A 24,357-nucleotide genomic window follows, 5' to 3' on the forward strand; every position below is an offset into this window, starting at 1 on the left:
GTCGTTTTGTTTCTTCATCTGCCCAGTTTCCTGTAGGTTTTGCTTTTTCTGCTGGTATTTCTTTTTGATCGCAGCTGCTGACCTTCCAGGTAGTAGTTGTTGAATTTCTAGAATTGCTTTACGGTCCAGTACGCCCCTGTGTTGTTCTATATGGTTAGTTAAGATATTTATTTCATTTGCCTTCCATGTTGCCATTGTGTTAGTATTTTGTTGATAAAGTGGGTTTTTTCTTTATTTACAGAATTCGGTGGAATCCGATAAGGCGATGTATCGATGTGCAAAATTGTTCAAATTTGCGGGTTTAAGTTTTATTATTTTAATTTCTTGGATTTTCCCATGCACTTTGGGGCTGAGACGTCGGTCTTCTAGTTGGTGTTTTAGCCTTGTTGCGTGGTTTGCCGGTGATTTTCCTCAATTTTTCCGACGAAATTCACCAGGCGTCCACGTACCAACGGGTACTATATAACTTAAACCCTTAGACGTACACTTAACTTAAATTAGTGGGTTTCTAGGGCTTCTTAATCAACAGCCAATCTATCGATATTACTCCTTCCTTATATCCTCACGACTAATGATGCAGGTCGTCAGAGGGATTAGCTAACGGCTGCCTTAGTACGGGTGCTGGATTTTGCCAATCCGGCGTACCTCTTAGTAATGGCGATCGATATCAGGTCCTCTCAAGTATTTAGCTTTAACACCGGCTGGCTAAAATACCCACATCATTTCCCTACATACTTAAAATTAATTAATAAAGTAAATTCAACCTGAAACAGCGACAATGTCCTTTTGTTCAGCCTTCTAATATTCTGCGTAGAAATCACACTTTAAATTACACCCATTGTCGTTCAAACTTCTAGCTTAAAAGATCGCATTCACACGTTTTCCGACAAGGCATTTCGGGTTTAGATTATTTTTTGCTTAACTCGTACCGCATACGAAAACATTAGGAAAAAAAATAAAAAAGATTGGTTGGCACCGAGAATCGAACCAGGGCATCATCGATCTGTTCATCAACTTCGGCGTATCCGCCCTGGTTGCTTGAACCTATCGACCACCAACACCTCTTGATAGAGTGTGCACTAAACTGTATCAAACGGCAATTATAGCCGTTGCAACGTTTTGGTTGACATTCGATTTTTGGATACCAGTTTCTCAAAAAAGCTGAACATTGGATGTGTTATTTACACAAACCTTTTTGATAAAATGCCTTGATTAGCTTTATATTTCCAAAAATTTATTTCAATCGGATAAAAACCACACAACAACAAACCGAAAGCTTCCAATGAAGTTCAAATGGAAGAAGGACCTGCTCAATTAGCTCAATTTAGTAACTCACCAGCTTCCTCATCCTTATAAATATTACCAGTTGAAGACTGCTTTAAGGCGTAATGATAATCAAAATTAATATTTGGCGGTCGTTTTAAGCAGTAATTATTGTCATCATCAGAACTATCTGAGCAACACTGTTTTCTTTTTTGTATCCTTCGTGCATCAGTTAATTCACTATCTGATGCCAAATCTGACGAAATTTCCGCTACTTTTAGTTTTCGTTTGGCAATCGCATTAGTCATCTGAAAAGTATATTGTATCACTATGTTTCAAGACTACCCTGCTTCAAGACTGATACACTATTAAAACGTATTCAACTTTTTATTATCTGAGCTTATTTAGTATTTTGCAAGCGAGAATTATGTTATTGTGTAAAAATAATGCAAAAAAATTGGGTAATTTCCAGAACTTAATTCGTGGCCCCAGTATAGGTTTGTTCTATGTCCATTTTTCAACAATTGGAGATATGAACAGTTCAATGTTTTGAATGAGTTATTGACTGCCTAGCTGTTTTTGAAAAAGTGATAGTTTGCGCAGTGATGTAGTTTATATAGTATATTCAAATTTTACAGTGCAAATATAAGTTATAAAATAATATATATACATTTAAATGGCTAAAAGTAAAAAACTGTTTGGAGATAGAACAACTTTATTAAACAGAGTTATCAAAGTGGAGATAACACCATAACATGTATGTAATATTGATGTATTTATAATAAAAAAATAAACATAACGTAATAACACAGCCTATTATAGGAACATTAAGAGTAAAAAATAATACTGACTATACTAAACTTATTAACCAAAGGAAACATGAATTATTTTTTTTTACTATGATATCCTTTTAAAACCGTCGTTTCGTAGTAGTTCCTATCTTCTAAAGGCATGGTACTTAGCATTGAATACAGAGACTTTTTCTTTTCTTCGGACAAGGACCCTTTGAGTTTTAAACATGGTACTTTTGGAAACTCAACTAGATCAATTTTTCGACATTTTTGTTTTCGCGGTTTTCTTGGAATATTATTGAGTATGGAAGATGAAATAAAACCTTCATCAAAAGACAGCTTATACTTGATTGTACACATATTATTCTTTTCATATAAAATGTGTCTAACCTTTGTGTACGGAATTACGTCGTACTTGAAGTCAGAATATGCCTCTTTGGGATTAAAGTTTCTATAAGCTGATTTTGAATTTTTGATTTTTTTATTCATTTGAATTATTCGGAATTTAATTTTTTCTTCGAGACATCGTATAAATGACAAAGGGCTATATATATATAGCTATCTAAATATCTTACGTGTTTTTCAATTACACTATGAGCAGAATCTACCTCCTGCAGGGAACAGTGCCCTGGCTCACAAAATTTCTGTTCAATTGTCTTAACGGATATGTTTTCAGGAGAATTTAAAAACGACTGTATGGCAAAGGACATAATTGAATTTTTGTTTTGGGGTACGCAACTATCTGACCAAAGAATGATTAGCGTTAATTCAAGAATATCTTTTACAGCTTCTGTTAAAATTTTTATTAAAGCATTTGCTAGATCCAAGCCACTTCTCCCAGTCATTCCTTCATTCCATACGCTGCAGTACACTGTCTTATTTATACTGTAATGTCCAGTTAAATTATAACAGTTAAGTTTTTGTTTGTAAAAATTACTGGATACATTTGATTTTGGTAAAGAGAATACATTTTCTAAATCAAATGTAATCACAGCCGTCGTAGTGTCCATAATTTTCCTCCCCTTGATCCCTTTCAGTTTTAGCACGATCTTCATTTTTATATGAATATCCTAACTTTTCTTTCTGGGGAAGGAGTGTGATCTAACTAAAATTCAGAGCATTTGTCACATGTCTTTTTTTGGTTTATGGAATGCATAGTTATATTCAGAGTTAAAGATTTTGGAATATATATGAAACTCTACTGGGTTTTCTACGTTTAAACAATACAATCGGTACATTTGAGCTAAACTTAAGCTTGATTCTAGGTATAGTTTATTTGTTGTCGACCTGCAATAATGTGATTCGACTAACGGAAACGAGGATATATGTTGACGGTCTTCTTCTTTCCTTTCAGGTGAAATAACTTTTTTCGTATTTTTACCCTTTAGGGGCGATCTAGGAAGACCCGTGGATACATTATATACTTTAGAGAAATGATAGTAAATCCTTCGGGAGCTAATGTTTAAAGTACCTAAAAAAAACTCCTTGCAAACTGTCTTTTTTCCACCGTTCCCTTCAAGAAAATATTCAAAAGAGAATATTTTTCTATCCGTATCACCACGTTTGCGCGGTTTAAAATTTTGAATCACGTACTTACTGTAAAAATGACCTTTTTTAGAATCTGAGAGTCTCCTAAAAACTTCATGTATGGTTTTTCTTTGATAAGGACTTATATTAATAGAACACTTAAACCGATAGATAGTATTTTTGCATCCGGTTTTCACAGCCCTCATTGGATGAGTTTTACCCTTAATCTCAACATATTCCTCCTGCCTCTCGTTTCTTTTTTCTCACATTTTGTACCCATTTTTCAGGGAATTTTGTCTTTTTCTTGTAAGATTTTTGCGGACTTCAACGGTAGTGCTTTCATTGAAGTTGGCAATATTACTGTCATTGAGAATGGTCCCAGCGATTTCTAATGGGGTTAATTCTTGTAGGTTATTTTCTTTATTAGTGGTGGTTATAATAACGCCATCCTCGCAAACTATATCCAAAATTTCAATGTTAATATCGTTTTGTATTAGACTATCAGCCCGTTCTTGAATTGTGCTGGTTGAAGGTTTGTTCGAATCGAAGTAAGAATAGAAGTTTTTGAAGACATTTCTTTTAACTTGTTCTATTCGATATTTTGAGAATCTGACTTCGTCATTTGCTGATGATTCTGCTGAAGATTCACTGCTATCCAGAACGCTCAATAATCTAGAAAAATAAAGCTACCTAAAAAATCTGAACTATTCATGATAATCATACTATATAAAAAGGTCTTATCTGAAAAGCAATAAAATATTTTCAACTATTTGAAAAATACCCGCATGACTTTTTAGTCTAGGTATATTGGTAAAACAAGTATGTAAGAAGTTAGTAAGATAAAAATGTAAAAGAAGCTAAAGTAAAAATATTTCCAGAATGATAATATTTCTAAATAATTTTTATTTTCATTTCTGAAATAGGTACGCTACTTACTTCTATTTGCACCGCCGTACTTTAGTCAAGCTTAAAAACTAAATGTGTCACAACACTGTCATTTTTTTCACTAAAACTATAACAGCCACAACAAAAGAAGCTTAGCTTAAAGTAGGGCAGGCAAATATGGCGGTTAAAGGTATACGTATATTTCAAAAACAGCCTGCATTATGTATACGATAATTAAAGTGGTAAGTATTTATACTCCTCTATAGGCCCCAAATTCAGCCATTTAATAAAAGCAATAAGATGAAATAAATTACTTCTATAATTCATATATCAAAAAAGTTCCTGAATGTTCTATTAGTTTCGACCGGTATATGGATTCCCTCTTTTAATAATTAATATTGCATTTCACTAAGAGTTTCACTTACCCTCTAGTGTTAGGCGATAATTCAGGTGGTGACGAACTATCACTCATTTTGTAAACACAGTAAATAGTGTAATAATTATTAATCGCGAGCGTGCATGTTGTCGTAGACCATTAATACAAAGTCGTTTTATGCATACACTGGCTGAAAAATTAAATATATTCTAGATTGGCTCTATAAAAAAATCTTATTGGTTGAAATGGAGATAGAACAAATATTTTAGATGTCGCTCAGTGTGTATATGTTCTCTCTATCTCCGAGAAAAAATTTTAAAGTTGGAGATAGGATAAAATTACATTAAGCTTTAATAGTTATAAAAGGGACATAGGCTAAAAGGATGACATTTTTTTCTTCAATCCAAACATAGGACAAACCAATAATAACTCAGATTTTTTTTTTGCGGATATAGAACAAATTATTACGATTTTCTTGCTACATTATCTTATTTTCTTAATGGAGATAGAACAAACCAGTTCTAAGCTTTTCGAAAATACCAAAACATGATTTTTTATAAAAAGTGGACATAGAACAAACCAATACTGGGGCGACGAATTGTAATTAGGTACTAGGGGAATTGTTTATATTTTACTCAATAGCTAACTCCGTTATTTTTGATCTGACAGCATAATTTAAATTAGCAAAGTTGCAGCATTTTTTTCTGAATCATATTGCATTGTCACACACTCTTGTTAAATTTTGACATGTATTTTGATTATTTTAAATTAAACACCTTGTATTTTATTTGCTCAATCAGAAGATCTCTTTTACTGCAAAATGTTTTGCCAAAGGACACTTTAGTCACGAGGTTTATAAACTATTTTATGCACTTTAGAATGTGAGAAACTAAAAATAAAAAATCACAAAGCTCAGAGTAGATCACTTATCACTTAACGGTACCCTAGTTTCAAGATTGACAGCTCGTATCATTGGTAGTTGTCATTGAATGTTGTTGGCAGGGTGGATTCACTCAAAATTTATTGTGCCCTGTAAGTGTTGCTATGGCACAAATATCTTACTCTCTCTAAAGTGCATAAAATAAATTTTGTACGTACGGTTTTATCGAAAAACTAAATTTCGGGACAAATACTTCCACTTAAAATAAAAATAATATTCAAAAATAAGTTTTTTTTTAAATAGCTATTTCAAAAATTAAAACAAATACCATATTTTTGAAAACGCCACGCCCGCGATTTAGAACCATATAGGAAATCTTTCCTAATTTATACGGTTTCGGAAATTCCTTTGCAGTGCAGCCTTATATTGGATAAAAATTTGGAATTAAAAATGTACCTGTTTCATATAAGCATCTACGAACAGAATAAGTTTTCCAGTTCTTTGTATCTGGACTCCTATTGTCAAGTAAAAGTTCGTCAAAGACACTCTGCTGTTTTACCGGCGGCCAATAAACTTCCTTTTTTCGAGGGGTTAACCATCTACCTCTAACTATAGCCAACTCTCCAATACCTTCACCGTCAAATTCTACTAAAACGTACATCTAGATGAAAAAGGGAGTAGTATCAAAAATTTTGGTTCAATTTCAATATTTGCAATTCATATCAATTTACCTCACCTACCACATATTACAAAATAAACATATTCACATTTTAAACTCAAACCAGGTATTAACAGATGTAATTGAATAAACTTGAAGCAGAAAAGAACTGAAAAATAGGCACACCAGCACACCCAACATTAAACTATGAGGAAACCATGAAAAAACAACGCCCTAACCAATGATTTCAAAATGGCGTAGTGCAGCGTTTGGCGTCTTTTTAAGATTCATTTCTAGTTTTGTCATGTCAAAACTCCGGGCAAATAAACAGAATTATTTGAATTCATTAAACAGATAAGCATATTTTGTTGGTACTTACCTACCTTGAAGAAAAACCTCGAGGAAAAACAAATCACCTAGCATACACCGAGACCGAACACCGTACAAACTACAAAGGGAAACGTACGAACAACGAAACAAATTAACAATTCGAAACTCGAATCGCGTGTCACGTAGCACTTTCAGTCTCGCACCGACGCACCGTCGCAGTGACCCAGGTTTGCCAGATTTGTCGACTCGATTTCCCCAGTCGAAATTATAAAAATCCCCTAAATACTGGGCATTTTGAAAAAACATCCCCAGAAACTATTTTTCCGTATTTTCATAAATGATAATTTGTCATTCCTGGATTTTAATACATATCCGTTACAAAAACATTTCCCGCATATATCTCAAATACTTCAAAACGAGATGCGTTACAAGTAAATCTCCAAAAACTACTAAATATTTAATGCAAATAAAATTTATTTATTTTAGTTTAGGTTAAAATTTATCCCCACGAAAAATTTCCAAAAAAATACCCCAAACAATGCAAAAAATTCTTTATTTTAAACAAATTAAATTAACCTTGTAGTCGTTGCATTACTGCCAAATATATTTTCAATTCAGATAAAGTGATCAAAATATTGATACATTTATTTATCAGTTTGTTTGAAGGTGAAACCCTTTATATCTGTATATTGCTTAAACATTGTGATGCGCTTGTAATTTCATAAAATAATCACAAGATCCATACAAAGGCAGAATTTTCGTTAAAACTCTTCGTATCGAAGAAATTTCTCTAACACTGGCAACGTATACCAGCGCCAGTTCTCTTTGCGCTTTAAAATTCAACATGCTTTGAACCACTAAAGACGTCCCAAAGACGCCGTTTCAAAAATGACGTCTCAAGAACATCTGCACTAGTCCAGAGACGTCGCTGACGAAAAATGACCAAAAAGAGACGTCCATTGGACGTCTGCTGTTACTTGGGAGATGATGAACTTCGCATGAATTGAGAATACTTGTATATGGCGACTTATTATGTGGTTTACTTTGAAATTGCAATTGGTAACCTCGAATCAATGACCGAAGAGTAGAATTGGAGGTTATATAGCGCCAATTATCGTAAAAAAGTGACAAGCGACCAGCAAAAGAAGCATTGCAACTTACAGAGATAGGTTTTAAGGTCGTCTCCTTTTGAACCTTTGCCTCGATTGTTCTTGATCCAGCGGAGGGTGAACTCTCTGTCGAGGTTGAGAATGTTGAGGCATAAGCCGGTGATCTCGCTCTCCCTTCGACTTGTAGCGGGAGGGGGGTAATGGCGCTTGGAGTTTTTTGGCAATTGAGTACGCTGGGAGGAACCTCGGCGAAATGTACTGGGTCCGGGTCCTTTATTTGTCTACGGCTGTAACTCGATGGCTAGCCTTCCTTACCGACCAGCCTTCCTAGTATGAGCATTTAATTTTAGAAGGAGTAAATACCTTCGATAGAGGGACAATGAATAGTGGACATTCAATAGAACCATAGCAGAGTCAACTAAGGGTTCCAACAATATATTGGACTCTGTTGTTGGGTTAGAAAACATGGAGTTCAATGCAATGGCCATTGCACCTAGTCCCACTACCACTTGCTCTTGTAGTTTACTAAGAAAGTTATCACTTTTAAGACAGGCTTCATCCAGAAGAACCCGTACTTCTGGGACTATGTCAGGGACAACAAGTAGCTCAAAATTAGATGGTCTTGGGTATTTAGCTGTTAAATCCTCCTTATCACCCCTGGGAATCCACTGGCCCAAAAAGACTTGCCACCTTTTTAATATTTATTCCTCGATTTCTGGTCCGGTTTTGTCAGTAGTCAGGGGGTCTGCCACCCAACAAAATAAGTTCCGTGGGAATTGGGGCAGGTGTACCCTCGGACGTTACGTTAACGGCGCTACCGTTTCTCTCTTCAGAGGATGATTTCTCTGACTCAGAATAATAGGACTCTAAAATCCAAATTTCCTTTAAAACCAGTTTCTCTTTGAGGTTAGGTTAAGTCGAATGTAAACAATGGCCTTCGAATGGGGATATAGGGATTTCAAGTCAAAGTAGGCAAGCCACATGGCTGCCAGGGCCTATTGTACTATTGAAAAAACCAAAAATGTACTGAGATGAGGTTAGTAGTGCAGAACAGCCACTCGTATTTCGGTAACAACTATCACATGATAGTAGAATGGCAAGACACATGTCTGCCGGCCCTCTTTTTACACAAACTAAAAGCTTAACTAGCCTCGAACCAGGACTTGATCGAGATAAGTCCGTCTCGTGTTCGACAAATAGGTTATGTTATGCGTACCAACTTGATGAACTTCCAGAGCTTGATGAAGACTCCCTTCGTGATTCCCGAAGTTGTCTGAGCACTTCTCGAATCAATTCTTTGTCTTTACGACTGTGCTTCGCTTTTTTACGCCGTTTACGGCATCTCTCTTGGTTCGGCCCATTGTTTTATAGACTTGTGTGGAGCTGCAAGAAAAATAAAAACACGTGTGTACCAAACCGTACAAAATAGTGCACTGACGATAGGGCCCTAGAGGAGCTGCTTCTTGTTTAAACTTTTGTACCAATCCGTGTCGAGTAGATGCCTACTACGTGTACTATGTAATCGTAGGATGAGGCTGCTGTATAATAGTTACCATTTATTTAAATTAAAATATTTCTGACAGATTAGCAGGTAATTTATTTAAGCTTTTATATTGATTCATTTGTTAAGAAAAGTACTTATTTATGATAATTATGAACCTAAAACTCAGCTAAGCAATAAAACGAGTATTTTTAAATTATCTCAATATAAATAGTTATTTATGTATTTTATGCTCAAACATGACTTATGCTCTGAGAATGTGGAAATGGAGTACAATATTTTTTCTACAAACATCGCTAAATATCTAACACAACTAAACTTACTGCGTAGGTACTCAAAAACAGGATCGAAACTATACACAATTGAATACTGACATCAAACTGGTGACACTGACATTTCCAATAATGGCATGCATTGTGGACGTTGCTCTGGACAGCAAGCGAAAAAATTTTTTTTGACGACTGACTTTGAAAGTACCTCATGTACGTTTCCATTTCAAAGCAGAAAGTGGTTATTCGCGCGCTGAAAGTGAATCATTTTCTGTCCTAGAGCGTTTTTGCTTTCTAGTAACAATCTACTCACCAACTTTTTCGGCATTTCCATAACAACGCTTGACAGACCTGTTTGAATTAAAGCCATTCCGTCAAAGTGATTTATCGGTGACAATGAGTTCGAGCTACGAAAATGATGTGAATTGTCCTTCTACTCCACCCCACAGCAGTCGTCGAAAAAATATCGTCTATATATCGAGCCGAAAGTACTTTTGCCGCTTTTACATGATTTTTCATGTGCAAGCGGCAAATATCTACTTTCGGCTCTTAATATAGAATAGTATATTCTATATTAAGGATTAACGAATAGGATTAACGAATATACAATAAAACACATTTTTAGAACTTTGTACGTACATATTACGTATATTAATTTTTATACATACAATTCAATCATTACATATTTAAATACATATATGTATGTTATGTAACCGTAACTTACGTGCTATCAAAATAATATGTACATGTGTATTATTTTAACAATTAAAAAAACTAAAATTTAACTAAAAAAAGCATTAGTTTTTTTCTAAAACCGTGAAAAAAATTGTAATTTGTGTCTGTTTCTTATTTTTAAACGCTGCATCTTGGGTTTGAACTCTTAACTCCTGCAAGAAGACGATTTGATGTTCAGGAAGCTTTTTTTGTGTTGCCCAAGCAATACACGTAATAAAAGCTGACACTGCATCAGCATCTTTCACTAAAGAGGAAATTTCGGAAATACAATGGTCGGAACTGTCATCGGAATCTTCATCAATTTCTTCAATTATATCGGCTTCAGCTAATTCGTCGCTAACTGCCTTATCAGTCACCACCCAAGTTTCAATCTCTTCATTCGTTAAACTCTGGTCAAGTTTCTTACTCAAATTTCTTCCATGTTATTTTGAATTTCTGTGGGTTCTGTCGCTCTAATTTGTCTGATTAACCGAGCTAGCGGGATGTCGTCTTCTTCATCACTATCACCAATATCTTCTTCTGATATCCCAGTCGGTAGCAATACTTTACTCCAAGATTTTGTTATTAAGCCAATGCCCACATTTTGCCTGCCCTCATTTAAAGAAAAAACAACGTCCTTCAGAGTTATCTCCTTCAGTGCTTGCGAAATATCACGTTCAGACTCAACAATTTTTTGGAGCAATTTCTTACGATACAATAATTTTATGGCCTGTATAACATGCTGATCCATTGGTTGTATCAATGGCGTACAATTTGGGGGAAGGAAAAGCACATAAATTTTATTATCGTCGCTAAACAATTGAGTAGGGTGTTGCCACGGAATTTCTTTCGTAAAAGAAAATTGCTGGAGTTTAAAGCTAAGTGAAAGTTAAGCACTGATGTCCTGGCGTATTGAACGTAAAGTTTGCGGCAAATTAAGCTCGACTAATATGCTCAGTTGGTTAAGAGCGTTGGGGTGGTTCTCTGCGCCACTGATTTTAACCAATAAATCAGAAAATGCCAAAGTTGGTATTTGGAGTTCAATAAACCAGTAATCAGGACAACAAATAGGATTACAAAAAAACAAAATGAAACCTGCCAAGTAATATCAATTAATTTACAAAAAAATAATTGTAGTAAGCCTTCAACACAGAACGATAGCTGAGAGAGAGGTTTGAGGTTGCAGCAACAATAAAACAGTCAAAATTAAGTTACCCCCAGATGGTTTTTTATATTATGGGTTTCTAGTCGCTTCGTCAAACAAGCATCACACTTCAGTGCTTGATAAGATTCTTAAACTAATCTTACTTTCTGTACAGAGCAAGTGTACTGCTATCCGCTATCGATCTAAGCGCTACAGCCCAGTGTCCAAGAGATGTAGTCGGACAACCCTGGTAAGCTAGCGAAACGAATAAGGCTATTCGTGGTGCCGTAGCCCAGTGTAAAGATGAGCCTGCAGGAAGATACCCCGGCGGAAGGGCCCTTAGAATATACAGTACAAAATACAATGTGTTCGTTACAATCACTTAATATTAAGACTGATTATATTCATTAGTAATACTTTATTATCGAATTTACTACAAACAAATTAATTAAAAACGCAAAAGGTTGAGCACAATATTCAATAATTAGAAATCAAATCAATCAGTAAGCAACTGGATGGTTTTATAACCAATTTACTACCAAAATTAATCAAATAAAGCAAGAAATTTACCTTTTGTGATTGAGCAAAAGGGTCTTAGTTGATTCTCTCGAATACTCGGTCACCAGCTACCAAACTGTGTGTAGTCACAGATTGAAGACTCCGCTAACTGCTATTGAAATGAAGAAGACACGTGTTTCAGCCGGAGGCTAAATTGGAAATGGCCAAAATCAAACTTACTTGGGCGACACTGCCACCAAACAGATCGAATTAAAGGTACTACAAGACTGCCTCAGGTCTCTCAGGTCAATCTAATGGTCAAATTAATTTCCTAAGTGAAATAACCACATGGTAAAACTTAACCTCAAACTCACCAACTCACCACTCCACAAGAAAATCACACCACTTTTAAGGCTTATAAATCCGCATACAGCGAGAAAACGGAGTTCCCAACAAAACTCGATATACTCCTCCAAATAACACCCGTTTTTATTAAAAAGAGGTCGCACTAAAATCCCGTAATCGGTACTACAAAATGGCGATTCCTCTTAAAGCCCACTTGATACGTCTAAGTTTCTCTGAAGGTCCAACAGGAAAGAAATTAAAAGGAAACCGATGAAGAGAAACCCTTCCAACAATAGTAAACTAAAAAGTGACATAGGGCTCGGATTTGATGAAAGGATTTCATCTGGAATACCAGTTTTCTCATTGAACACTGCAGTACTATCAAAACGTATATGTTTTCCCCAATCTGGAGAAAATTCTTGAGTATCGCATTCAGCAGTATTACCTTTTAGCCTTTGTTGTAAAATAGATAAGGGTTCGTTTTCTGAATCACTTTCACTTTCACCGTCGGACATAAAAATGCTAATGTCTTGTTCACCATCTGGAATTTGTTCTCCATCAAGTTGGCCTTCAAGGTCAGCATCCTCATCAATGGACTCGTCTCGTGATGGAATTGACTCTGCATCAAAATTTTCAATCTCATCTTCTAGTTCTTGTCGGGTCATCCCAACTAAATGGAATAGAAGATATCCGTTTTCCATGATATATCGGTTTCCGCTCGCAGCTGACATAGTCTGAATTAAATTTGGCAACTGACGCGGTGGTTCAAAATAAGAACCACCAGTTTTAACGGAAATCCGATAAAACAAAAAAGTGAATCAACAAAATATCTTGTTATACTTACTTATTTCCAAGTACTAAGTCGAATTTTCATAAATATAATGAGAAAAAATACGTTATTTTATATAAACAACGTCGACCATGTGAAACACGTGATAACAGTGCAGAAGTAAACAAAACACTGGCGCCAAAGAGAGCAAAGTGACAAAAAATTATCTCATATTCACTCTTACGCGTTACTATACCAAAGTAACGCCTGGCCGAGCGGTGGTTTCAATATTGAGCGGCTGCTCCACTTGCAAAATGAGTTTGAATAGGTGGTCCATAAATAAGACCACTAACTCGGTTGGGTTGTATTTATCGTGGTATAAATTTTAAACCACTACCTCGGTGAGTTAACTCTTAACTCATGGGTGGTTTTGAAATTGATTAAGTCAAGATCCAGTGATGGTGGCTCATATAGAGATTGATTATTAGTAATCCGGACAGAATTATAACTGGACTTGAAAAAAGGCGCCTAAAGAATATGTTATGTTAGAAAGAACATTGAATGTTAGAATGGACATTGTTGAAATATTTCGGCTTACCTTTTTAAGGCCTATCTTACAAACAAAAGATCTTATCTTACGAGACAAAACAGTCTTGCCCACAATTATTGGTAATTATAATCGAATACATAAAATATTACAAACTAATCTGACTTCTGACCCTACGACTCGATACAGACATTACAGACGGTTTCAGACCAAAGATAAAAATACCCAAACGAATTTTTGCATGTCATGTTATAATGTCTACTGTATTTTTTCATACGTCAGCCAAATAGTAAGGATGTTACCATTTATACAATTAGTAAGATATATCAACACGATAGGTACTTCAATTAAATAGGATCCAAATAATGGAATTGTTGTTTTGTCCTTATTACACTCAGCGGTGCTAACAAGTCGTTTTGGTATGGTCACGATCCATTTTCCATCGATAACTTTGGTAACCTGAGGCGTCGATAACTTCAACTGAAATGGATGACATGAAGTAACGTTCTGACTATGACTGATTAGTTGAACTTCACAAGGTGGAAAGTTTTCTAATGTATTCATATGAGTGTTCTGACATAAGTAATTGAGGATCGTTTTTTTAAAACTCGATAAGAACAAAATGATGAATTTTCAGGAGAGCCTTTTTTTAATCTGACTAAAACGATAATACCTATTGACCAATTTGGATATTTAATTAATAATGTAGTAATAAGTGCAAACAGATTAGTAAAAAAACAAAATGTAATATCAACGTTATTATACATAAACAAAAATTAAACAAGTATACAGTTTTTTGAAAACTCGATAAGTACATATTATAATAACGAAAATTAGATTAAACTATTATGTGCTAAGAGAAAATAATATTTTTAGATAAAAAGGTTAGTATATTTCAAATATCCACTTCGGAATCATCGTCCTGCCCCTCATCAGTATTATTGTCAACACTAAAGGCAGGTTCTTTCATAACTTTATCATAAAAAGTAGAAACTTCATCCGTAAGATCCATACCACGTATGAGCTTTTTAACGTCACTTTTCTTGAGGTCACTAACATGATTCACTGCTGGAAGCTTTTGAGCTGCTGATATTCGATTTTTTCACACCTTTTTTGAAACTACTAACTTCTATGTCATAACCAGTATACGTAGTGCGTACTTTGCAAATAACTGTCCCTTTCCTTTTCTGGTACGTTAAAACCCGAGCTTCGCTTATTTTGAAAGGTAGCTTTTTCTTCACAATGCTCTGCGATACCGACTTATAATCAAACGTATTCCAGTCTTGTCCCCAAACATTGACCGTTCCATGGTTTTTCAAAATCTCGTGATATTCCCTCGGTACCAAAATTTCTTCTCGTTTTCGATATTCTTTCTCCACTCTTCCAAAAACCCTGTCTGGGGGCATGAAACTATGACCTCTTATGGGAAAAAATGTTTTATTTCCTTAAAAACTCTAGACTTTTCCAACAAATAGATAAGGACTGTCATCATGGTGCTGTTCTTGTTTTGAGAGGAACAGGAGTCTGAAAATAACTCCAAGATCAACTCATTCTTGCCTTCATCAAACAATGTGTTTTCAAGCTTGCTTAGATAATGGAACAGACCAGAAGCTATTTCGTTGCAGCCTCTACCTGACTGCGTCTCTAACCAAACATAGAAGTTTGTATCTTCTCTGGATTGCTTTTTTTGTTGGTGATGTACAATGCCTAGGTTATAAAGCGAAACTTGCCTTGAGTAAAAAACTTCACCAATAGACATTTTTGGTAATGGCTGATTTTGTTGGCAATCGAAACAAACTTTAAATGTATTTTCTTTGTGAGTATTCATCTATTTGAAAAAGGCCTTTGCTCTCATCTTATGAAGTCTGTACTTGGTGAGCAGTTCATTACGTTTTTCCAACAACTTGTTTTTTCTTATATTTACCAGTAACTCCTTACAAATGAAACATGTATCTGAGTGTGATTTCCAAACCCAAGGTTAAAATTTTCATTAAAAAATCTTCTTGTATTTAGCCAAAGAACATTTAAAGTTTGTTGTATCACAAAATATTTTGTACATTTTTTGTATGTTTAACTCAGGAGGTAAGTAGTTTCTTCTGCATTTTTTACGCGAATAGTGATTTTCTCTGCATTTGTAGCTGCTTATGTGTGTCTTTATTGCTTCAGAAATATCCTTATCAATCTGACTCGGTACACGACCTCCCCGATTTTCCACTAATAGTTGTCCGGCGAGAAATTTTTTTGAAATACCAGAGAGTCTATCTTTACTTGCACCTAAAACATGAGACAAGTTCAGAGGAGCAACAAATTAAGATAATTTTTGAATTACCAGTTATCTTTTGAAATGTGGCAGCACAAACAGCAATATTGCCTCTAGAAGTTCTAATAAAATATTTGACAGAAACTTTTCTATTTCGCCTCAAAACTGTTTCATCTGTAGTTTTTCGCTTAGGTACATCAACTTGCATGAATTTAAGCAGTATTTTATCTTGATCAATTTTTTTTGCGTCATTTGCATATACCATTTCCCTAAAACCTATACAGTCTGTGAAAGTATCCATTCTACTTCGAATCGAAAAATAGTTAACTTACCTAGTATCTCATTTCTTGTTAGTTCTCCTGCATTACAAACAACACCTTTTCTCTTGCCTTCGAAATGATTACATGCGATGTCCGCTTCACTCAACCTCTCTTTTCTAAAACGCGTAATCTTTGGTCTTACTTGAATGCTACTTTCCTTAGAGATACGAAATTTCCTTCCCTTTTTCATGAGTTTTACGTCCTTACTATATTCTCCCGTTATTTGATGCATATTTCAAAATAAAAACACAAAACACGTGGTGATAAGCGTGGTGATTATGTGCACTGGAGCAGAGCTGAAACTGTACTAACGAAGAAAATAAAAGGATTCATTTAAGTAATGCAGGTTCGCTACTTATCGAGTTTTAAAAAAGCGCGCGTAGTTATCGAGTTTTGAAGAACCGCAGAAATTTGTCTATGCTGTACCTCTGGTAGTTACCGTGTTTTCATGAATCTGACGCTACCAGCTGGTCGGGTATTGAATTTTTGTATAGAATCCATGTATAACTCAATTTCGGTAAAAATGTACTTATCGAGTTTCAGAAAAACGGTCCTCAATTGTTGTCAATCATTTCTTCGCATTTCTCCTCCAAGTAAACGTATCTCCGGTCGTTGAGGGCTAAATACGGTTTATGTGGAATATTGACAATGAATTGTTGACCATTAGGCACAGGAACAGCATGCACGCTGAAGTATTGGTATACATCCAGTTCAACAAGTGGAAGCTCAATTATAAAATTCAAATTGGTATTCTTTTGATAGCCTTTCATCTTTACTAATTTCTCGATTAATAGAATATTTTCTATATTTGCAGAAATTGGTATTTTTTTGTCAGTTACAAGATTTTCGATTGACTGAACCTCTTTTAAGAACGCTTTAGGATCCACCATCGAATTATGCATTATATTAAAGTTTAGCAAAGGTTATCGCAATTTCTACTTTATCAAGAACATCATAAATTGATGATATTTGATTGATTAAAATAAAAGTTGTGAAATAGTATCTCAGATTGTCACCGAGAAGTTTTGCTTCTTTAATGCTTTGCTCTATTTCTATTATTCGTGATCTTAAAATTATTTCATTATGCGTAATATTCGATATTAAGCCTTGAAATTTAACAATGGTCGATTCCATTAACGTGATTTGATTAACTGCATCTGATTTTAGTCGGTTTTAATTGAATATCGGAAATAATATTAACTCTTGGTCGAACTTCATTTTCGATATTTTCAATTGTCTCAGATACTAATTCATTTGGTATTAAATTTGGATCAAAAGTGCTGTTTAGAAAATCATTGATATCATTATCAATATTTCCTGGGCTATTTATTAGCTATTCGGTCTCAATGGCATTATTTGGAATCGTAATTCTGGAAAGTGCGTCTGCATTACTATTTAGACTTCCTTTTTTATGAATTATCTCGTAATCGTATTCCTCTAATCGAAGTCGCCATCTTAATAATTTTGAATTAGGTTTTTTTAAGTTGAATAGCCATACGAGTGGTCTATGATCCGTATATATCTTGAATTTTTGTCCGTAAAGGTAAGGGCGAAAATACTTACACGCCCAAACAATTCCCAAAAGTTCCTTTTCTATGGTTGAATATTTTTGTTCAGTTTCGTTAAGAGTTCATCATTCAATCATTAGGTGGGTTTCCTTGAGATAGAACTGCGCCCAATGCAACATTACAAGCGTCCGTAGTGAGAACGAAGGGATGTGAAAAATCTGGATATTTTAATATTGGAGCATTTATAAGTAAATTCTTGAGATGTTCGAATGATTTAATGAAAGAATCAGAGTGACTTAAATTGAAAAACACGTTTTATTAAAGATTGCAAAATCTTTAATAAAACGTCTATAATAGCCAGCCAAACCTAGAAAATATTTTATTTATTTTTGTGTCTTAGGTATTGGAAAGTTTTTTCCAGCGTCGACTTTGTCTGGATTAGGTTTAACTCCGTCATTAGTAATTTTATGTCCTAGATATGCAACCTCTTTATGTAAAAAATCGGACTTATCCAGTTGAACTTTAAAATTAGGTTGACGTAATCGTGTGAAAACTTCACGTAATCGTTCTATATGTTCCTGTAAATAAACGCTAAAGATGATTATATCATCAAGATAAACCAAGCAAGTTTCATTTTGTAGGCCTCTAAGTACATTATTCATGACTCTTTGGAATGTAGAAGGGGCATTTTTCAAGCCAAAGGGCATACGTTTAAATTCGTAGTGTCCCGTGTCTGTTGAAAAGGCTGTCTTAGGAATGTCAGGTGGGTGTAGTTCGATTTGGTGAAAACCATTGGCTAGATCGAGTATCGAAAAGTAATGAGCTTTTCCTAACTTGTCAAGTATATCAGAGATATTTGGCAATGGAAATTTATCATCAATAGTTTTCTCGTTTAATTTCCTATATATGTATATACAGGGTAATTCAAATTCGACCCTCACCATTGGGATCTCGGAAACTATAAGAGATACGAAAAAGTTTAAATTGGGGCAAAGTTGCGTAATGTAAAGCTCAACCAAATGCAGTTTTAAAAATTTCGATTTTCCGAGTACTTCCGAAGATATCCGAAAAAAACTGAAAATTTGATTTTTTGTTTTTATTTATTTCTAATCTTATTTGAAGAGATATTCCAAAACTAAAAGCACCTTTTCATTGCCACTTTTGCTCAGCTATTCGATGATGGATTCAAATTTGCCACACGACGTTTCGTTTTTTGGCAGCCATCATCAACTTTCTTTTTTCTTATGGGCGCCATATTGGATTTTTAGCCCACCAAATAGTACGTTTTATTCTGATTTTCGTGATGTATAATAGTTTATGATTTGCTTCATAAATAACAAAATAATTCAATAAAAACTATTTTTACTTTAGTTATTGGCTTTGAGTTAATGGGCCGTTTTATAAAATGTCATTATTTGACAGTACTTGTCAAACACGATAATTCGGACGATCATTAGAGCTTTTAGAGATTTTACCTTAGTTAGCGTTGTTAATGAGACGTTTTATGAAGATTACTTGGTAGTACTTGTCACACGCAATTGGCCTGAACATACTTAGTCACAAAGGTGTACACGTGACTTAACTTAAACCGGTTTATTCACTCGAAGAGCTTAGGCCACTCGCTACGCTTGTGGACCTAGTTGTTCTTTTCGTGAATAAAAAATGGTTTAAGTCACTTGCTGTATAAATAACTATTAAATCACTCTGAATGACATTCGCCTATTTACAGATGTAAACAAACAAACATCAATGTTACATCTACGGGGCGCGAATTTTGTTCTTATTAATGCAACTTCTGTTTTTAAAAAACTTTTATTTAATAAAAACGAACGAAATTACATTTTAACGTTAACCAAGCGAGATATCTTAATGACTAATTACATGCACAAATGCTGCTGTATAAATAGGAAAATAAATGCTGACTTAACAAAGCTAGTCTGAGTATGTCTATTTAGTATTAGATCATCAGAAATGGCCATATAACTCCTCCCTCACTAAGACTGAGAAAATCGGGGTACATTTTCGAGGGTTTCTAGTTGTATGTCCACTTTTACATTGTCCTTATTTTTCCTATAGTAAAAGTAAATTACAATACCAATAATGATTAAGATAATAACTAATATTAATATAATTGATACGCTAGAGCTAACAACATCGAATTTCTTAAGATGATGTACAGTTAATTGTTTTGCTCTTTCTAAGTCTTCATGAATCTTATCTAGATTAATTTCCGTTAATTGTAAAGGTTCAATTTCTTGTACCAATTTTTCATCAATAACGATGGTTGGCAATTTTAATCGTGAACTGATGATTTCTGGATTTTGAGATTCATAAATTTTATCTTTTATTTTTGTTGAACATTCTGATGGTAAAATTAATGATGGTTGATTTATAATTTCAATCGATTTTTGATTTGGACATTGAAATTGAATGTTCTCACTTTGAGTTGGTATTATTATGATAGAATTATCCTCTAATTGAGTGACTGAAGTTTTCTTGAAATTTATTGGAACCATTGGACAATGATTTGTTAGATTTATTGATTTCATTACACAAGGTTCGTTTGAGTTTAAAACTTCTTCTAAACAAAGAGATATTTTCTCAATTTTTGGACATTTTCCCTTTAAATTATAGAAATCATTTGAAGATTTTAATAGGTATGGATTGGTAAGGGTTATTATTTGATTATTGATTGGGATCGGATAAACTCGATATAATGTGTAGGGTTTACCGGATATCAACGGAATCGCAATGTAGAAAATGATTAGGTCATTTTTTATAGTTACGTCCGTGTGAGCTGTCTCGTAGTATTTGATTAAGTTGTCAAAAGGAATTCGAGTTTCTGGTTTCAATTTATGAATTACCGCTCGTAATTCTTTGTATTTTAAGATGCTGTGATGTAGTACGTTAATTTCTGCAAAATTGATAGCAGTTTGCACATTGTTGCGAATTTCATTGAGGATGTGAATATTGTTTTCCAAGTTATCTAGTAATATGACTAAGTACATAGTCGTTGACGTAGACTGAGTCATTTGTGTTAAGTCGTTCACACGGTCTTGCAGTTTTTGCTGATTTGACTTTATGTTAGACAGCTGAGTATCAACGTCTTTTGTTAGTTGCTTAACAATGGTTTGAGTTGAGGAAATATCATCATGTAAAGTATTTTGATTTTCCTGGATGATTTTAATGTAATTGTCATAACGTTCGCCATCATCCGCATCTAATGTTCCATATAAGTATTTTTGTGCTTTTCCCAGAAAATTGAATAGTCCTCTTTTAGTTCTACGTTTTGTCTTGTAATGAGTGATAAAGTCTTTGATTGAATATACTTGATTTAGTAAATCACTAATTCTAGTAACTAAAAGATTGTACATAGGTTTTTGTACTTTATCAATTGTTTGATTAACTTGCAAAAGAGTTTTTTCAGTTAATATTAAACTTTGCCTCATATTAGTTAAGTTTATATGATAATAAACATGATGGTAGTTGGTTATTATGTAACTTGGTCCTTCCTGTACGGGCAGTAGGGGGTTTGAAATTTCTTCGATTTTATACTGAGCGTTGACCAGTAATGGTAGTAGAATTAGCACTATCTTCATCTGAAATTTACAATCGTCTTTTAATGTCTTTAGGATGTCTTTGATTTCTAAACTTAGTCAATTTATATTTAGGTTTTAGATTTTTTGTTCTAGTAAAAGGAGTTGACATTAGTTGTTCTGTAAGTTCAGGTATCTCGGGGTCATTTTCGCGTTTTTCATTTAATTTTGACAAAACGTTGGCTTTTTTTGCGCTTAATTTTAAGTTTATTTTAGTATTTAATTCCTTAAAGGTTTCAGCTAACTCATGAATGTAGTCTGTTTGAATTTGATCAAGGTTTTTCTCAAAATTTAACTGATAGTTAAGATTTCCTTTGAGAATTTGAAAAGGCGTATACTCGTGTGAGGAATGAATACTGTTATTATAATTCAGTATCGCGATATCTACAAGTTCCTGAATCGTTTTTGTTCGATGATCATTTCGAATTGCAATAAGACTTTCTCTGAGGGTCGAATGAAAACGTTCGATTGGAGAGTTTGAGTTTGGATTGTACGGTGTTGTAAAGTGTAACTCGATTCGGTAAGTCTTGCAAAGGTCTTGCACTAAATTACTTTTAAAGGACTGTGCGTTATCCGTGGTTATTTTGCATGGGGTTCCATGATGTGAAAACAGTTTAATTAAGTTTTGACATATTTCGATTGCTGTTTCATTTATAGGATAAGCTGTTGCAAATTTTGAAAAATTATCGATTATGGTTAAGAATTTCTGACCTGAAATAGAATAGATATCCATGTATATGTTCAAAAGGCTTATTTCCGGTTGGTGTCGGTTTATAAATTACCTTGTATGGATGTCTTTCATATTTTGTCCGTTGACAGGTTTCACATGTGTTTACGTAATTAATTACATCTTTTTCTAAACTCGGCCAGTAATATCGTTGTTTTATATTTTTGATATTTTCGGTCATACCTCGATGAGATGTTTTTGTGGTATGATATCTTTCAATAATCTCTTTTTGTTCATTGATGTTTGTAATGTCTTCTAATAATGTGTTAGAAATAAAGAGTTTGTATGAGTTATTTTTGAATGTTTCTTGAAAGATTCGAATTATTATTGGCTCCAATTCCTTATTTGGAAAATGTAGACAGTAGGTGTCTGGGGGTAAATGATTTATAAATAGTTGTTGAATTTCCTCGGTCACTGGTTCTTTGTTTATAAAGATAATTATTCTTTTCTTTACTTCGAAAAGGCTCTTTGTCAGAGTATAGGGTTTATCTTTATCCGTCCATTTAAATATTAATTGATGTTTGTAGGTGTTTAAACTTTTATTAACATATGGTGCTCCTAGAATAGGATTTTCTTGAGACGTGTGGACCGTTAGAGTATCTGAGTTGTCGTCTAGGGGTTGGTTATTTTCTTGAGGAATTTCTGAAGTTAGGTCAGACTCATTAGCTGTTTCAGTGCTAAATGATTTTTCTGAATCCTGTGGCTTTTCTGAACTTTGTAATTTTCTTGGTGGCTTTATTTGAATGTCGGAAATTATTTTGATTGGAATTTTTCTCGGATTTTCAAATAGATTTTCCTGTGATTCAAAGAAATGTTTAATTCTATCTCGCCAAGAATATTGATCGTTTTCCTCATTGTTACTTTCGCATGCGGCTGACATATGTGTTAATGGTGGTTGTTCATAAGAGATAGGGTTTATTTCTCTAGGTGGGCGCGAAAGAGCGTCAGCGTTGGAATTTTGTGTTCCTTTTTTATAATTTATAGTATAGTCATATTCTTGTAATTTTAGTCTCCATCTGACAAGTTTCGAATTGGGTTCCTTTATAGAAAAGAGCCATTGAAGTGGTTTATGATCGGTAACTATAGCGAATTTTCGACCAAAAAGATAGGGTCTAAAATATTTAGTAGCCCATACTATGGCTAAAAGTTCTTTTTCTATAGTGGAATAGTTACATTCGGAGGGATTGAGGGTTCGGCTAGCATATGCTATAGGAAGGTCAGTTCCAATTGAACCTTGAGACAAAATTGCTCCGATTGCATAGTCTGATGCGTCTGTTGTAAGAATAAAGGGTTTCTCAAAATCGGGGTGTTGGAGAATTGGGTCATTCATTAGAATGTTTTTACATAAATTAAAAGAATTTAAAAATGGTTTGTCATGAATAATTTTCACATTTTTCTTCAAACAATTAGTCAAAGGTTTAGTGATTTTAGCAAAATTTTTTATAAATTTTCTGTAGTAACCTACAAGTCCAAGAAATGATTTAATTTCTTTTGGGGTGTTTGGAATTTTGAAATTTTTTATAGCTTGCAGCTTTTTAGGGTTAGGTTTTATTCCTTCAGGGGTCACGACGTGTCCTAAAAATTCGACAGTTTTTTGTAAGAACTCTGATTTGTCAAGTTGAATTTTCATGTTGTATGAAATTAGACGGTCAAAAACTTGTTTTAGAGAATCTAAATGTTCTTGCAAACTGGTGGAATATATAATTATGTCGTCCATATAGACTAAACAAATTTTTCCTTGTAGTCCGCGTAAGACATTGTCCATTGCTCTCTGAAAAGTTGAAGGGGCATTTTTCAATCCGAATGGCATTCTAGTATATTCATAGTGACCATGCTCTACATTGAAAGCTGTTTTGGATATGCTATTGGGATCCATTTCAATCTGGTGGAAACCGCTGGCTAGATCGAGGGTTGTAAAATATTGGCATCTACCAAGCTTGTCTAATATATCAGTGATATTTGGTAAGGGATATCGATCGTCGACAGTTTTCTCGTTAAGTTTCCTGTAATCGACTACCAATCGCCATTTTTTCTGACCAGAAGCGTCCATTTTTTTTGGTACGATCCATATAGGTGAACTCCATGGGGAATTAGATGGTTGAATTATTCCGTCTTCTAACATTTGGTTGACTTGTTTGTTCACTTCTTCCTTATGAACGTAAGGGTATCGGTAACTTTTAGTGTGAACTGGTAATTCGTCGGTGGTGTTAATGACATGTTTAACTTTATTTGAAAATGTTAGTTTATCTCCAGGCTTATGCAAAACTTGTGAATAATTTTTAATTAGTTTAAAAAGTTGAACCTTTTCTTCCTGATTTAGGTGTTGATGTCTTATTAAAT

The 24,357-nt window shown here is 34.2% G+C and overlaps 2 protein-coding genes and 1 long non-coding RNA gene across 3 annotated transcripts; all 3 read right to left on the reverse strand.

Annotated features, from left to right (window-relative positions):
• Window positions 1–3,048: 3,048 nt before the first annotated feature.
• Window positions 3,049–4,938, reverse strand: LOC145737910 (uncharacterized). The gene is given in 3 exon segments (XM_081992748.1): window positions 3,049–3,821; window positions 3,823–3,903; window positions 4,892–4,938. Coding segments are annotated over 3 exon segments (771 nt in total). The 3' UTR covers window positions 3,049–3,178.
• A 6,130-nt stretch (window positions 4,939–11,068) lies between these two features.
• LOC145737750 (uncharacterized) lies at window positions 11,069–13,219 on the reverse strand. Its single transcript, XR_014180463.1, has 4 exons — window positions 12,320–13,219; window positions 12,186–12,256; window positions 12,018–12,117; window positions 11,069–11,785 (listed from the first exon to the last, which is right to left on the reverse strand). It is a non-coding gene; the product is annotated as an uncharacterized LOC145737750 (long non-coding RNA).
• A 1,045-nt stretch (window positions 13,220–14,264) lies between these two features.
• On the reverse strand, window positions 14,265–15,531 carry LOC145737785 (uncharacterized). Its single transcript, XM_081992601.1, is given in 2 exon segments — window positions 14,265–15,041; window positions 15,044–15,531. Coding segments are annotated over 2 exon segments (774 nt in total). The 5' UTR covers window positions 15,435–15,531; the 3' UTR covers window positions 14,265–14,658.
• Between the last annotated feature and the right edge of the window lie 8,826 nt (window positions 15,532–24,357).

The sequence above is a fragment of the Ips typographus genome, linkage group LG14 (genome assembly GCF_016097725.1).
Source record: "Ips typographus isolate SLU linkage group LG14, UJ_Ityp_2.0, whole genome shotgun sequence".
NCBI classification, from domain to species: Eukaryota; Metazoa; Arthropoda; class Insecta; order Coleoptera; family Curculionidae; genus Ips; species Ips typographus.